The 18,163-nt window shown below is 33.7% G+C and overlaps 1 protein-coding gene across 3 annotated transcripts in view; it reads left to right on the top strand.

The window, feature by feature from the left end:
* The window catches only part of LOC148600294 (chitin synthase chs-2-like), a 39,305-nt gene extending 21,414 nt beyond the window's left edge, over positions 1-17,891 (top strand). For all 3 annotated transcript variants that reach the window (XM_088558816.1, XM_088558818.1, XM_088558819.1), the window contains 12 exons: positions 2,971-3,101; positions 3,610-3,695; positions 6,155-6,254; positions 7,843-7,996; positions 8,570-8,780; positions 9,165-9,359; positions 11,538-11,745; positions 12,299-12,488; positions 12,878-13,042; positions 13,926-14,149; positions 15,305-15,441; positions 16,052-17,891. In XM_088558816.1, the coding sequence (XP_088414942.1) occupies positions 2,971-3,101; positions 3,610-3,695; positions 6,155-6,254; positions 7,843-7,996; positions 8,570-8,780; positions 9,165-9,359; positions 11,538-11,745; positions 12,299-12,488; positions 12,878-13,042; positions 13,926-14,149; positions 15,305-15,441; positions 16,052-16,917 (2,667 nt within the window). In that variant the 3' untranslated portion in view covers positions 16,918-17,891. The remainder of the gene's footprint in view (positions 1-2,970; positions 3,102-3,609; positions 3,696-6,154; positions 6,255-7,842; positions 7,997-8,569; positions 8,781-9,164; positions 9,360-11,537; positions 11,746-12,298; positions 12,489-12,877; positions 13,043-13,925; positions 14,150-15,304; positions 15,442-16,051) is intronic.
* Positions 17,892-18,163: the final 272 nt, after the last annotated feature.

Below are 18,163 nucleotides of genomic sequence, written 5' to 3'. Positions count from 1 at the left end.
AAGTTTTATGGTTGTTATGAATTCGTGGATCGTTATGGTGTAAACATCAGCACCATGAAAACTAATTTATTCAACGGGTCATAGTTTTCTTTTCCTTGTTTGTCTACCCGGACTTGACTTTTTATGAGCAATTCGGCGGGTGTTTCTAGGAAAGCAGAGGACGCTTACCCTACCGGTGTACCTGGTCCATGCTCCTAGTTTTTAGTGGAGTCCGAGTTGCTCATTTACTTTTGTTACTTTGTATGTATGATTTTAGTTACTTTATGTTCTTTGTTGTGTATGTCTGTTTTCCATGTCTGGTCTTTGTCCCTGGATTACATTCTTTTGATTACCGCTATAACCTTGGTTCCCTTGATTACTCTTCCATAACATCCCTAATATTTTCATATCTATAGCTGAGTCCATGACTTTGTCTGTGCTTGCAATTTCTCTGAGTTCTTGTAAATTTGATGTCGATGACCTTAGGTTGAAACCTCTTTCTCTGGGTAACGCACGTACATCGTGTTAGAAGTTTACAAAATCAGTTTTACTTGAAAATCCGGAAAGTACATTATCCATATAAAAATCTTGCTTCAGTCTGTCAGATGATGAGCTTGGATTGTTCTCGAAACATTTCAAAAGTGTAGTATAAACGGTGAAGAAGTTGCATCAAACAAGACAGATTTAAAGCGGTATGTGAATGTACTCTTCGGATTAGTTGGATTGCTTATCCAGAAAAAGCTTTTAACATCACAGTCTTTACCCATTCTGACAGAGAATCAATGTCTTCTTGTTCTAGTTTTATCAATTTCCTTGCGTAGTCCTCCACGGCATCCATAAGAATTTTAAAGTTATAATGACAATTATGGAGCGTGGAACCTTTAGAAAGGACCTTACGCAGATATTCATTTTCGATGATGCTTAAATATCCCGTAACGACGTGAAAGGAAGTGACCATATTTGAATGGAAAGTGTTTTGCAAGAGCAGTCAGGTGGTTTTGCCTTGAAGTCCTCAATCTCGAGGTTCTACAATAGCCTTCAAAAATTGAATTTTTTTATGCAATAGGTGAAGTATAGGAATATGTAATAATTGATATGGATTTTTCCATTGAATATGAGCGAATATTGTTGGTAATGTTTTTGTGATGGAGGATGTTAGCCAAATTAATTGCATCTATACCTTTGTTGACAAACAGTAGTGGAAGAAATGATCGTTTTTCTTCTTCTTGACCCTTTTCAAAAACTGGTTTAAAGAGTCTGTGGAAACCAGTATCCAAAATGATGGCTACCAGTCTGTATGATGATAGGGTAGGTTCAGAAACAGGAGTCTCAAGATTTGTTTTGTAAAGGGAGTGAAATAGAGTGAGAGGTATAGAAAAGAGTTTAGTTTGAATGTGATGAAGTTCAAGTGGTTTTTATATGAAAGGAAGAATACCATCCATGGAGATACCATGTATCTTAGGTGACGTATATTGGTGATTGACATTCCTTTTCCGTCTTGAATTTTTGTCTAATGAATTCATCACATTTATGGTATTGTTATATAGGCTTGAAAGGTTTCCTATACTTTTAATCTTGTCATTGCACCAGTAAGGTATTGCAGTACCTAGTCCGCGTATCCAGTATTCCTCTCTTTCCCTATGATAGTTTTTTTTTTATTTAGGATGGGACTGTCTGTTGGATGGTAATTTTGTTCAAGAATACCAACTTTAATAAAGAGGGTTGAAAGATCTTGTTGATTAAAATGTTGATAAACTGTCGGGATTTTGTTCCCGAACGATGACCGCACATTCGTTTGTTTAATCGTTCTTGTGTTTCCGTGGTATCATGATATAATCAACGGTGAGGTCATGGTCTAATTAAGGAGGTACTGTGAGTAATGCTGACAAACTTGATACACCACTCCCCAAGTTCATATTGATGTAATTAGAGGTGGTAGAGGATATATAACGGGTGAGAGGTGGCCCTCATGTTCCCATAATCACAAATTGCCAAGTGCATAGTTTGTTATGTAAGTCTCAAAATTAATTCGGGTCGAAATCTAAAATACAAAGTGTACAATGGAACATGTCGTAAAGATTCTGTGAAAATTTCATCTTATTCCATTAAGTTGTGTAAGAGCAGTAGCTGGTGAGAGATGCCTCCTCCATGTATCTATATTCATAATTGACAAAGTCTATGTTTTGCTTGGTGAAACCACAAAATTATTTTTTGGATCGGAATCCTAAACAACGGGTGCACATTGGAACATACCATAAGTATCATAGAGTAACAGATAATAGATGGTCCCCCTGTGTAAAGGAAAGTAGGATGGACACCCCATCACTTTTTACCATCCACTTTACAAGTTAAGATCACTTTATAATCAAGATTTGTGAATTCATAATCTAGTCAAGATGGTGAGCTCTTATATAATAAAATTGTGAGATTATGATATAATCAACGCTTAAATTACGGCATAATATAAAAAGTGGAATGTCACGATATAGTAAAATGAGACCACTGTATAATAAACCCAGTGATATCACGATTAAATAAAAATGATGCGATCTAACCCTTGATCATAACACAAGTGAATAAATAAACACTATTTTATAGAACACTTCGCGGTTAATAAGTGTTTACTACCGCAAACAAGATAATGTCATTAAACATGTTCAAAAATTGGAAACATTCCTTCTAATCTAATTTCTAATGGATTCTAATTCAAATATTGACGTTTTTCCGTGCCATTTTCCGATAATTTATATTTTTTGGTGTGGGATTATTTGGTAGCAGAGTGCGGTAAGACGTTTTATGACATCATAACGCCAAAGGAAGTTACACATAATAACTTGTTGTGGTCAAAGAGAACCAATTTATCAGAAAGCATGTTTCAAATCAGATTAATTCTCTAGAAAATACTTGAACTCTATTTTTGTTGATTTTTATAACTTTTATAAATGAGCTTCCATTTTTTTAGTCATTTTTTACATTTATATATACTTCCAGGGCCGAGAGGATATAAATCAAAGCGACGATGCAACTCAACCTCAACAACCGGTACCAATTATCTACGCATGCGCAACCATGTGGCACGAAACAGAAAAGGAAATGACACAATTGCTGAAATCACTTTTCCGGTTAGTTATTTGAATTGCGAAGGTATAACATATTAATCAAACTTAGATTATCTTAGGAAATAAATGACTTCGTTTCTACACTACAGTAAATACGAAATTGAAGAAATTCAGATATTTGGCATCGCACTGCTCAAGCTGGGAAATTAAGGTAAAAGCAAAGAAGAAATAAGTAAACAAAACATTATAGTACAGCTTCTTCTTTCCAAAACATTACAAAAAGAAGCGGCAATACTGGAGTTAAATACTTAGAGAAAATCCATAGAATAAACAATACATGGAACATTTAAGAAACGACAGTATTATTGGAGTTTATAGTATTGATAGTTTTGAGTCTTGACATATAATGTTTCATGTCATGTAATATCTTATCGAAATAGAATTTTATAGAGACTTTTATATCAACAAGAACACCATTTTAGTGTTTACGGTAGAATATGATCATATATTATCTTATTATATATGAATAAGTAAAATATGTTATTTGAGTATTTCATATACTATTATATAGCATGGATAAACATCAACACGCTTTGAAAACATTAAGAACAAGGGTGGAGTCCCAAGAAAAGGATGCCATCGATTATGACTTTGAAGGTATACATATTTACAATAAAAGGGGTGTAAGCCTTGTAGTCAATGGAATGGAAGGGTCCATGAAGCATCCTCAACTTCATGGTGATTTTCAGGAACCTTTATACCTCCCATTATCGAAACAAAGATTCCTGTGACTCAATTTTTCAAGCGTTTAAGTCATCCTTGGACATCACATGTAAAGACACTAAATATATATAGGTTTCATCATGTATTTTTCATTTTATTCCATAACCCTACATGTTACCGCATTTTTTTGGTGATATTACCATTTTATAAAATGGTAATGAAGGGAATTTTCAACATTTTTGATCTTCTTTTACATCACCCGTTATTGCCATTTTTTTCTTCATACGAGACAAAACAAGATTTTTTGTATACAACTATACAAGCTTTCGAATGGAATAAGCCCATGTAATAAATATATGAACTTTTTCAAGTCTAATTAGGTGAAAATTTGGCAACCCATCTAAAAAAAATTCCTCAATATGAACCAACTCTAAATGCTAATGTTTAGCATATAAACGATTTTGAAAAGACGTTATAGATAATATGGTTTTTATTTTTGATGTATTCTGCTCATTTCAGGCGCTTATTTTATAATTTGCATGTTGGCAACAATGACCTTTCAAAAAAAGGGGAATTTGTGGATTTCATATTTTTTGTAATGGGCTATTTCTGTTTTCAAATACCGTATTTCAAAGAAGACTAAAATCTGCCCCAGTTTGAAGAAAATGGTCATTTGTATCATACATAAACTATACACAATGTTTTTTGGCATTTATTATGACGATAGTTATGTTTCAGTCATACTGTTAAGCATAGATGCTAACTACTCTGCCTTGATATCCCAAAGTCGACAAAATATTGAAAAGAGGAAGTGCAAGTTATCACTCATTTAACCAGTATATTGTATTATTATTATTTTTGGTATTAAATATCACTGCTTTAATGTGTTTATGATTTGCTATCATTATGCTGATAGCCACTATGGATTCCAAGAAGTTACTATAATGACTGATTGACACACTTATACCCCATACCGCTTCAATAATTCTAACCTAACACTTAAGAATTATTGGTTTCCAAGGAAATTATAACTATTTTCATATTAAGTCAATAATAATAAAAAATATGTAAGTCGTTTTTGCTGACAAAGAACTTTTAGTTGTTTTCAATTAAATTGTTTTAATAACAATAGGTCTTTAATTGAAATGAGTTTTTTTTAGGAATGTATAGTTCCTTGACTTTTATATCATTCAATTTTACAGTACCTTTACCGATCCGTGCAACAAAAATTGTGATAGGTCATCGATGACCAATCAGTTTCCGATCAGTCATCGATCCGTCAAACCGATGTATTAAACCGTTGATCACATCAAGTGAACACAGAGCGGTCAATTTATTTTACGGTTTCCGGTGTTCTCTTTGTCAATTTTAATCATATTTATATAATGCAATCAATTTAAACGTCAATTTTTACTTTTATTTTACATTTGTTTTATTTTTAACAGATCATCTTTCATTTTACATAACAAAACTGCGATCAGATCGGTCACCGGTCATCGGTTATCAATCGGTCAACGACCAATCAGTCAACGGTCATCGACCCATCAAACCGTTGTGCGGATCGGTTCAAGGACTGTATAACCAAATTTTAGAAGTTCTAAGATATAATCTGACGTTTTAAACAACAATATAGATATCTTAATCATTGTAAGAATATTTCACTGAATAGTTTCTTTATTGATAGTCTGAATCAACAAACCACACTTTTTGACAAGTCCTAGTTCCATGATGGGGTAACCGTAGCATAATCAATCATCATATCTGAAAGCTTTAACCTAAGAGACTATCAATATAATTGTTAGCAAATACAATCATGTTTAAACAGTGATATTAGTAACAAATCACTAATCACTGACAAAATGTATTCATTACTATTGAGCTCACCTTGACATGAATGAAATATCCGTTTCAATTTTAAATAGGCAATGCATATGGTAAAGCGAACACCAAGATATTAAACATTTTTGAATCGATCCCCACTTTTTATTTTACGCGAATATGTATAAAGTCTGGAATTATAACAGTCCTCCAGGTTTGTTTTTTTTTTGCTATGATACATTTGATAATAGGCTGTGAAAAAATTAAACTTGTGATTAATATGCGATAATTGAATGTAAATGTTTTTTCATATCATGCTCGTTTTATGAGATTATCATACATTACCAACTATATGATTCGTATGCGTGGAACTTCTGCATGTGTTTCATACTAATTATTAATTCTATTTCTTAACACGGACCTGTAAAACATTTTATTTGCAACCATGGCTATCACCTGAGGTAATGAACACGTTGTAATATACTTCCGAAAAACAGGCATGCTAAATGAAAGAGTAGCTAATTGTAGACACATTATTTTTTATATTTGATGCTAATAAAGAATTTTGTTTCCAGCACATATTTTCTTTGATGACGCGTTCGAAGCTGGAAAAGAAGGTGCAGATGTCAATAATTACGTTAAAACACTCATCGGTGTCATTAATAAAGCAGCCAGGTAACAAAAAAAAATAAACACCGGAAACTCCATTTTTTTCACTGTTTTACTTCAAGTGATAAGCAGGTGATAAGCGAAGGGTAACATAATGGCCAGACTGTGGTAAAAATAATGATAAAATGGAGTTTCCGTGATTTATTTCGATTCTAATTGGACTAGTTTCTTCATATTGTTGAAAAGATAGAGTCTATGACGTATTTAATATGTTCATCACTTTCTTAGAACGATTGCGGTCTAAAGAGCACGTCATATTAGAATCTCAAAATATTCACCGTGTATAACCCTAACACAAAATTAAAGCATGTATAAAAAAAGTTCTGCAGTCCAAACGGCGACTATAGGAACGTCTTTAGTTATTCGTTTTTGATGTTTCTGACAGACCGTCTTGAGAAACAGGTAACAAATAAGACAATGTTTGCTTTGTTGTTTTCATTCTTCATTCTGTTCTATTGACCAAACTTTTCGACAAACGTGATTATTCATAATTGTCAACAACTTTCCTTTCATCTGTTGCAATATTTCTTTAGCACCTGCGTATTGAGTTTTCATATCACAATTCATACGTTATGCCAGAGCTTGCCTTAACAACACAGACTTTTTGTTTTGCGCTAGACTTCTTACAATTAGGTTTCTGGAACAGGGTTATGTTGCTACAAGATGAAGCCATCACTACAGAAATTTATGGTCGTCATCATGAACTCTTGGGTCGTTACGGCATATCTATCGGCACCATGAAAACTGATTTGTTCAACGTGTCATAGTTTTCTATTCCTCTTTCGTCTAACCCGGGCTTGACTTTTCATGGGCAACTCGGTGGTGTTTCTATAAAAGCAGAGGATGCTTACCCTACAGGTGCAACTGGTCCATGCTCCAAGTTTTTTGTGGAGACCGAGTTGCTCATTTACTATTGTTACTTTGTATGTATTATTTTGAATATTTTGTATTTTTTTTTGTGTGTGTCTATTTGCCATGTCTAGTCTTTGTCCCTGGATTACATTCTTTGGATTTCTGCAAAATATTGGTTCCCTTGATTACTCTTCCTCGAATGATAAAGTAATCGAACATGTATCAGGGGTTAGATATCGGTCATAATTACTTTTACCAGACACTGATGCTGTCATTAACCGGACATGAATCAGGGGTTAGATATCGGTCATAATTAGTTTTATCAGACACCGACGATGTCATGAACCGAACCATTAAAGTAAAATACTCATGGGTTTTAATTTCGAGTTGATGTAGTCGATTTTACAGTCGTAGGTGTAAAATTGCTTAATTGTCAGTTATAGCGTCTTTCCTTACGATTAATTTTACGTTGATGATTGTATGTTAATCGACCGTAGTGTTCTTAACAGTGGACATTTAAAGTCATGATTCAGTTGCGACCTTACACATATTATTTTAATACCATTAGTTCAATTAGCGAAGATATCTGTTTGATGACTCTGTCCCCCAGCATTTAAATATGCAAAAATCATATGTTTCTTGCATGATAGTTTTGCACCCACGAATGTGAAACCACTAAACATACACACGAATTATGAATAACTTAAAAGAATAAATATAGTATAAATGTAAAATATTTTAGTGCAATCCATTGCATGGCAGTTGAACTAGGGAAATGCGAAGTAATGAAAACTCCATATGGAGGTCGCCTCAAATGGGAGATGTTAGGAGGAAACTCATTGGTTGTTCATCTGAAAGACAAATCAAAGATCAGACATAGAAAAAGGTGGAGCCAGGTAAAAACAGCCAAGTAGTATAGTACAATATGAAGACATATTCAACCAGTCTTTTTGTAAGACAACCTATTTGGTATTCCAGAGTGTAGAATTAGCAAGTAAACTGATTCTAACGTGGTCATAAATTGTCGACTAATCCATAATGGTCGATGTTTTACTTTCAAAAGTAACGACGTAACAATAGCATAATAAACAGTAAGAACCTGAAGTCTTTTTTTCATATTTAAGTGTAAGTCTGTGTAAATATCAGGGAAGAATCATTTTGAAAGTTTAATTTGACTATTTGCAAAAAAAAAAAAAGAAGCGTACTTGACTGAAACTATATTGGCAATGTTATATCGATAAGCTTTGCATGGTTGCATGCTTCGTATATTTCCCATTTAGGCTGATTCTAAAAAAAACTAACATTAAAAGGTTTCTTACTTAAAACTGAAATAAATTTTTGATGACTTACCAAATTTACAAAAGTTCTCATTGATAAAACATTCTTTCCAATATAGTGCACAATCCCGACAACGATCCAACCATCGGATCGGAATTTTCGAATAAAAAAAGATTGAACTTCTCCTTTAGGTAATGTACATGTACTATTTTCTTGGATACAACCTCAAGGAAATCGAACATAACATCAGCGGGGCGATTGACAAAGCTAGCAGTACATACTTATTGGCACTTGATGGCGACGTGGATTTCAAACCGGAAGCAGTGATGCATCTTGTCAGGCGTATGAAGAAAAATCCATGTGTAGGAGCTGCATGCGGAAGAATCCATCCAATCGGGAATGGTAATTAGATGTAATAGTAATTACATTGTGTTTAATGATAAAAAAACACGGTGCATGAAAAAGGTAACAGACAATGGCATCAACCTTCCATTCATCTTTAATTTATGCATGCTTTAGAGTTTAATTTTAGTCCCCAAAATTTTGAAACGTTAGATGAACACTCTATAAGTTAAATTGAAAAAAAGGCAAATTAAGAACATTAGAAAGCTCTCTCTGAACTTCATTACGGTGGATGAATTTGCGTATTTTAGAAAATTCTTTGCGTATAGAAAAAAAGATGACATTTCGGAATTTATAAATCCAAATTTTACAAACAATTTCTAAAAATAATCAAAAAAAATTATACATGAGTTTTACTACAGTTAAACATAAAATTTGTTAAAGGACCGATGGTATGGTATCAGAAATTTGAATACGCTATCAGTCATTGGCTGCAGAAAGCAACGGAGCACGTGACCGGATGTGTCCTGTGTAGCCCCGGATGTTTCAGTCTTTTTCGGGGCTCAGCATTGATTGGTGTTCTTAAAACGTACACAACAAAAGCAACAGCTGCAAGACACTTCATACAGTACGATCAAGGTGAGATTAACTAGATATTTATGGAGGCCACTGACATGTGAACAAGTCTAGGCAAAACACATCAAAGTTACTTTTCTTTCTTTGAATCCTTGAATCTTGGAAATAAATCTAAAGCGATACTCATACCTAAAAAACAGCTTCTGCAAAAATATCATATTTAACCTTGTTTTGATGGTCTGCCTCACTGGAGGTAGAAAAAGACCAGCATGTAGAGAAAATATCATACTTAACCTTGTTTTTATGGACTGCCTCACTGGAGGTAGAAAAAGACCAACATGTAGAGAAAATATCATATTTAACCTTGTTTTTATGGACTGCCTCACTGGAAGTAGAAAAAGACCAGCATGTAGAGGAGCATAACTGGCTCACATTGGGAGACATACAGTTGGTTGAAACTGTAATTAATCTGACTGTACAAAAAACGTTTTTTATTTAATATGGTGTCTAACCAAAAAAACAGGCAGTGGATGGCACATTACAAATTGTGTTTAAAAAAATAACCCATTTCATATCTCATATACATCCTTTCTTAAAGTCGAATGTTGGTTTTTGATTAACTGCAACGGTTAAAGAGGAATAAATTATATAGAAAGTATCTCGATTTATTTACAAAGGGAGATCACTTTTCATTTTGTGAAAAAAGGTTGCTTTCTTAGGGAACTTTAAAACCATTTTCTAAGTAATTCAGTGTCGATTTAAAGAAATCATTGTGTTGTTTGACATACATATGATATAAACACTACATTGGGACAAAAAATTCAGTGTAATAAAATTTACCCTGGGTTACTAATATCATACGATCTGTCTGATTTTTACATGGACAGCCTCTTTAAAAATCATAGCTGTACCCCAATATGTATTCTTGTATGTTTGAAATAAGCAAATACAAAAAGAAAAAGAAGTATTATATTGGCATGAATTACTCTAAACCCCAAAGTTAAATTTGAAACATTGCTTCTAAACAAAATTAAATATATGACAATCGACACTGGACAAAATATACTATAAGCGGACACCTTTATCAGACAAATGAGCGTTACAGGACATTAAATGAATAATGATGCGAACCAAGCAAAATGTGTATAACGTGTGGTACATAGATTTATAAAAGCGCAGAAATTTAATTACATTATATAAGAATTTATGTAATGACATTTCATGATCTCCAAAAACAACATCAAAGGTCAAATATGGTTACAATACTTCCTAATAAAATGGCAGAAAATTGTACTTTGATTTCCCCGATATAATCAGTAAATTAATATCATGTTTTCTGGATGCATTGAATATATCTTAAAATAGGACCAAATTAAGAAAAAAATATGATGCTTTATCCATTGTCAGAATGCTACTTGTTTTTTTTATCTCAGTTTTCGCCATATAGATGATGTACAATCGTTAAACAATGAAGGTCTTGGGGATTTTATACAACGCACCGACCCTAAAGAACTTGAGATAAAAATGTGAAGTTAGCCTCATACCTTGACCTACACTTTAGGATCGATGGTAAAGGAAAGCTATTGACCAAACTATACGACGATTGCGATGACTTCATTTCGTATTGTCAACTTTCCTTTCATCTGTTGCAACAACAATACAGCACCTGCTTACGGCGTTTTCATATTACAACTCATAGGTTATGTCACAGCTCGTATACTTTTTATACCGCGCTAGACATTTTACAATTAGACTTTTGGAACAGGGTTATATTGCTACAAGATTGAAATCATCACCACAGTAGTTTTATGGTCGTCATCGTGATCTCGTGGATCGTTACGGTGCATCATGAAAACTGATTTGTTCAACGTGTTCTAGTTTCCCTTTCCTCTTTCGTCTACTGGTCCATGCTCCCAGTTTTTAGTGGGTCCAAGTTGTTCATTAACTTTTGTAACTTTGTACGTATTATTTTGGTTATTTTGTATTCTTTTTTTCTTCTTCCGGTAGAGGATAAAATAAATCTTACATCTCCCGATATGGCGATTATAAATTTAATGAAAACTTTAGTCCATGCTCCCAGAGTCCGAGTTGCTCATTTGCTTTTGTTACTTTGTATGTATGATTTTAGTTACTCTATATTCTTTGTTGTGTATGTCTGTTTTCTATATCTGGTCTTTGTCCCTGGATTACATTCTTTTGAATCCGCTAAAATACTGGTTTCCTTATTGATAACTCTTTTAGGTGAAGACAGATGGCTGTGTACCTTGCTTCTGAAGGATGGCTACAGAGTAGAGTACTGCGCTGAGAGTGATTCGTACACGTTTGCCCCAGAGGGTTTTTATGAGTTTTATAACCAACGTCGTCGTTGGTCTCCGTCTACAATGGGGAACATCCTTGACCTTTTGATGAACTGGAGACAAATAGTGAAAGAGAATATAAGTATTTCTAGGTCCGTTTCACGTTATACCATCATGTGATTTTTTCCCCTATAGTTGTGTTTTAGTCTGCAAATTTCGTCTTATTTAATGAATTCTATTCTTCATGATAATTCCTCGTTAATATCCTTTCAGTGTACTGTAGTATGGTAAAGTCCACCCCACCGTAATCGATAATTTAAAGAGCGACTTATTGAAAGAGATTGAACCCTTCAGTTGAATGAGCCCAATCTATTACACTTACATGCTCTTTGCTTATAATTTGTCACTTTGTTGGTGTAGTTTCATTGTCGCTTTATGAAATATTGTCATACCATACATTTTAAACCCATATGCCACTTGACAGAAATATAAAAAAAATATTACATAGTGTTACAGAACACCAAAACGACATAAAAAAAAACTTTCATCCCGCACCTGCCGAATCCTGAATAACCATCTAATTCAGAGACCTTTGTAGATCCTTAATATTAACCAGAGAATGTATTTTGAACCTTGGTATACTAAGTCAAATCTAAAGTGTAAAATGGGTTCGGTTTATACAGATTTCATTGTATTAATTTACAGGCTGTATATGTTGTACCAATTGTTTTTCTTCATTTCCTCTCTGTTGACTCCTGGGACAATATTCCTAATGATAGTCGGAGCGATCATCACTGCATTCCCGTCCATTCCAGCTTGGCTATCTCTTACTTTAAACATCATTCCTGTTGGTCTTTTCTTACTGTCATGTTTATTTGTGAAGACGCATATACAGGTACATTAGATTTTAGGAACCAGTCTAATTCGATAAAATTTTGACGTGAAAAATAAGTAGGAAAGGGCGGATTTGTTCTATACTATTTTATCCGAAGATCTCATAATTGGTTAATTATTTACGAAATATCACTCCGCTGGCAAAATAGTTTTGGGAAAAAAAAACTAAATGAAAAGAGTAATGTGGTTTCGAATCTTCCTCGCTAAAACAACTATCGACCGAGAGACAAGTTTAATAAATTATTGATCGAAAAACATCATGTACCATTCGAATCACAATATCTTCATGTATTTCGAGTATTTTGTTTGTATATTAGTGTATCACGTGTAAACAATGTTGCATTAAATAAAAATACAATCGGATACCTAAAATATATGAATTGTTTTCAGTTGTTATTTGCCGGCATTTTGTCGGCTGTATACTCCATTGCTATGATACTGGTCTTAGTTGGAATACTTAAAGTAGCGGCTGAGGACGGATTCTGCTCGACCACTACAACATTTCTGTGTTTTGTTGTTGGCATATTTATTTTATCAGCGATACTTCATCCTAAGGTAAACACACTACACATCATGATTTCTTTTACTATAAAACACTGAACACTTATTGTATATCCATCTTACGTAACGGACAAATCATGGTAGGAAATGTTAGCAAGTCCTTCCGTCCGAACTTAAAAGTCTCTTTAATTTACAAAAAAAAAAAAAAAAAAAAAACTACCATTCGTTTTTAATTGTACTTCGATTGTCCGTGAGTTGTGTAATCTACTATATGGCCGACCTCGCATCGATCCCGTTTTTTCCGTTATGTTGCATGTGCTGAGGGACATAACAGAAAACCGAGGGGGAAGCAAGATCAGATTGTAAGTTGTAAAACTTGAATACCGAAAAAAAGTATGGAACAATAATTTGCTGCAGTTCAACTTCTGTTCATTAGACCATTAATTCCATATTCTATTCAAATTTATATTTTCCCTTCGCTTTTTACCCTTTGACTTTAAAGAGGCTCTTCCATGGAGACGCAAGTCTTCTGATCGCAATACAGTTTCCCGATTGGCCAAATACTGATAACTTAGTGGCGTTCGAAAACTGTATCGAAAATTGAAATTGCGTGCCATGTGTAATTTTCTGAATGAAATGTAAAGAATATAAATAAAAAGAACAACAACAAAATACTGCTTCGGCCATCTTTTATTTACTTGTTTTCTATATAACAGCTTTACATCTAGAAATCTACTAAAATAACAGTATAATTAGTGTTCAGAATTTGAATAAAGATGAAACATTTTTGTCTACAACATTTAAGGGAAATTCCTTGTCAATCAGGCTTAATGCAAGGCTACTGCTTAAATACGCCAAGATTACAACCTCGCGAAAATGACCCGCGATACAGAATGCTTGGTTGTATATTTTAAGTGTTTTCAAATTTTGATTATAGGAGGCACCTAATATCATCCATGGTATTCTATATCTGCTCTGTATCCCTTCTATGTCAATGTTGTTAATGCTTTACTCTCTCGGAAATCTTCATGTCGTATCGTGGGGAACCAGAGAAGTAAAAACAGAGGACATTCCAGTTAAACACCAGTATAATGACAAGGAAGTAAGAAAGCCAGATACAAAGGACACTGGATACACTTTAGCAGTTGGAAAGTTTTTTAGGTATAGCTTTTTAGTGATATTAATTTTCCATTTATCTGCTCATACACCATTGTTCCAACACCCTCTTCATTTTTCTTAAAAGTTAATAACAAATTTAATATTACTAAATTGTTCAACATTTGATGCATTTTTTGGGTAAAGTATGCAGATTTTGCATATTACTATTTTTAAGCTGATTTCTCAATTGAACCCATTTCAGGAAGTTCGCTGATAATTTTAAGCCATTTTTGACGGATTTTCGGACTTATCCATTTCATAGCATTAAATGTTTTGCCAAATTACCCCCACTTTTCTCTTTATATTTTCATTAAACATATCTTAAAATGTCATTTGGGAAGATTATATAAAATCCTTAATATTTTTTCGGGGTTTGTAATAATCTTTTTCCCGGCAAAATTTCAAATGCTTACATCTCAAAAATGAGGAGGATACTGACCCATCATTCTTTTCTACTAATATTTTCTAAGCGTGAATAGTCTTAAAATATTTCACAACCCTGTGAAATCCTTGTTATTCTTGATAAAAGCAGTGATCAGTTAATATCAGGAAAAATACTGACGTGTCAACTGTAAAAGCAGAACAATCCTATTCCTAATCACCCCATACACCGTCAAACGGGAACTTACCTCATACCTGTACTGTAGTATTGAGTAAACATATGATAACTAATAAAGAAGATAGGAAAAGAAGGAAATATCATATAAACATCACATACTCGGGGAAAAAGAAAAAAATGACAAATTCATTCGTAGAATTGATACCTGTGAGTCTCCCCCTGGTCGTTGGTTTGTTCTTTGTTTTCCTAATTGTGCTCTTTGTTTGTCGTTTCGTTGTGCATCGTCATTGCTTGTTTTTCTGGTGGTCAATTCGACACTGCTTGTCCTCCTTTGATCTTTAGTACGATTTTTTCCTTCAAAAATACATTTTTTTTTAAATATTCAAATTTAAGATAACTTGCTTGTATGTTTTCCTCTATTGACTATGTAAAAATACTGAAGTGAATAATTTAGCTGATATTCAAGCCATAATGTAGTTGAAAGGAAATGTTTTGTATTGGTATCGTAATGAAACTTTAATATCGCCCAATTTGGCTTTCTGCACCGACTAACACTCTATTAGAGACTAGTATATTGAAATTTACCTGTTTGATTTCAGATGTATCTGCTGTCCAACTAAAAGCATTTCGAGAGAAGACTCAATGTTTCAACGAATTTCCCAAAAACTGGATGAAATTGAGAATGCTAAAACTCAGATAAATGAAGAAAAAGTTCCAACTGAGGAGGTTGTTAACAGTAAGAGTTCGATTCAATTATTTTTCCTAGATAACGTAGGACAAATGGCTGTTGAACCAGTTTTCTTTGTATTATTTGTTATAACGGTATGGTTTATAGGGAATTTTGATTGCGTTTTATGTTTTGAACTTTTGTAAACTTTCGAGGCATGATACCTTATGACCGACAGAGCATAGAAATATATAAGTTCCTAATTTGAAATGCGAAAATAATATTATTAAGATATTACTATTCTCTCAGATATAAAAAAAAAGATTCTTTTTTTCTCCAATACAATGCAAATGTATTTTGTTCTATTTGTCACATGCACAAATCTATCCAATCATAACCGAGTACGGCATCGTGATTTATGCTATTAATATACATCCACAAGCTCCACGCAGCGATAGTCTTTCGTCCGCTGCAGACAGGCCTTTCGAAATTCTCGGTCATAATTCAAACCAAACGTCGTTTTACAATCGGATAGTGTTGCGTTAACTCATAAACTCTTTCCCGACTTTTCAAGGTTCTTGAAATTTCTGAGAGAGCTGGCTGCAGCGCCTAGAGTGAATTTCGAACGTCTGACTCTGTATCAGCGCTTGATGCATATATCCTTTGTATATTTTTACAGATGAGCAAAATAATATAGACGGTGATATAATACAACGTGGAAGTGATGGTACTATAGAGCAAGGCGATATCGATATTAGATTTCACAAGACCGCTTTTACAGTGGATTTTCAGTCTGCTGATGCATTGCCTCAGAAGGAAGAACTTTTTTGGCAAACATTGATTGAAAAATACCTTAAACCATTGGATAAAGATGAAGCAAAAGAAAAGCGAATCCAAGATGACCTAGTTGCACTAAGAAATAAGTGTTGTCTTTTCTTCTTTTTACTGAATACATTCCTTGTTACGCTTGTGTACGCGCTAACTCAAGCTTCCGCTTACGCAGGCTCATTGACAATTTCAGTTGGCTGTTCCAGAAGTTCATTTGCGATAGAACCTATATCGATAACTTTTACAGTTGTTTTCGGAATTTTACTTGTTGTCCAGTTCTTAGGTCTGATATGGCATAGAATTTCAACTTTGATACATGTTGCAGCTTCCACTTCATTTTATAATCAACAAAGCGAGTTTCTAGAACTTATGATATCATTTGAAATTTTACAAAGGTGTGAATCATCTTCGACTTTACGCTCTCAGACTTCAACCAACACTGATGACTATGCTTTTGCATTTAACAATAGGAAACGGAAGGAGATGCGTAAAATTATGGACGCAAGACAGGGAGGTTCACATAAAACGCTCGATGACATTGTTAGAGACAATTTGAGGAGAATAATGTTTGACAGGGTTGAGGGCCCAAGAGACGGCAGTGAATATCAATGGCACAGTATGTTCAGAGAACTGAATATTAAAAGATATGAAGAAAAAAGGGCCATCCGAAATTCATATGCTGCACTACAACAACTTATTTCAGAAACAAGAGCATAAATCATGAAATTACCTGTTTACGAAACTTCATGGTTCTTTGTTTGAAATATAAGTTAATATTTACCAGTTTTTAATGCCAATCCATGTAAGATTAAGCTATTTCCATTGGATAGATGATTCATGTTGAGGTAAACCCACCGAAAAGCGACTCTTTTACGATATACATACACAACATATTTACATAACTATAGTCATTTCTGTAAACAGATCTGTATTTCGGAAACCTAACGACAACTTTTGCAACATGACAATTCAATGAACAATCAGTAAAATTTAATCTTAAGGAGGCAGACCTAGGGTAAGCGACATAACTTGAAATCAGTGTTATGTTTTTATCATATTCAAGTTCACCAAAGCCTTTCAAGCTTTCATTTAAAACAGAATGAAATCAATCCAAGTAACTTTGATGCTTTCATGAAATTGATATTAAATGCTGGATACAAACGTTCCAGTGATGTGTTAAAGTGTGCCCCTTACCCTAGGTCTACCTCATTAACGTGCAACAACCGAATGAAAAAAAAAGACTTGTTCTATAGCTTTTATATGTGGGTTTTTGACACGTATGGCTCACCTTACATTACATTGATAAAGATTTACTTTTGGTTAGAGAGCCAATTCTTGTGAATTTGGATCATATGATTTTGATTCCTGTGGTCGATTGGTTTAATGTTCTGATTTGCATAAATATTTGTCATTACACGGTAAATTCTCTAAATAAATAAATAAATTAATTAATTAAGGAGGTAGATCTAGGGTAAGGGACAGAACTCTAAGAAATCATTGGAACGTTTGTATTCACCATTTTACATTAATCTCATGCAAACATCAAAGTAACTTGGACTGATTTCATCCTGTTTAAAGGAAATCTTGAGAGGCTTCGATGAAATTGAATATGATACAAACATATCACTGATTTCAAGAATAATGTACCTAGGTCTACTAGGTCTACCTCCTTAATTGACCTTTAACTCTTTTATCGTTATCTTATCCTTTTTGCAGACCAACCAAAAATTTGTACTCGGATTAAAGATTAAGGATATGTTTGTGGAGTTAAGCAATATAAACTTGAAGTGGCACATTATAAAAGTCTTTGATTTCAACAGGTTTACAATATAAAAATTACTTTAGGAACGCACGAAATAAGGTTTGTTTACCATGAATTGGTATGAAACGATTCCCTTGGTGCGAACTTACCAGTGTTTCAACAGGAACGAAGGCTGATATCAATCATCTTTCGTTTCCCGAT

Source organism: Perna viridis, chromosome 13 (genome assembly GCF_037379345.1).
Source record: "Perna viridis isolate PV_CMFRI_1.1 ecotype Kerala chromosome 13, ASM3737934v1, whole genome shotgun sequence".
Taxonomy (NCBI): Eukaryota; Metazoa; Mollusca; class Bivalvia; order Mytilida; family Mytilidae; genus Perna; species Perna viridis.
Note: the sequence above shows the minus strand (reverse complement) of the source record. Positions and strands in the feature narration are given on the sequence as shown.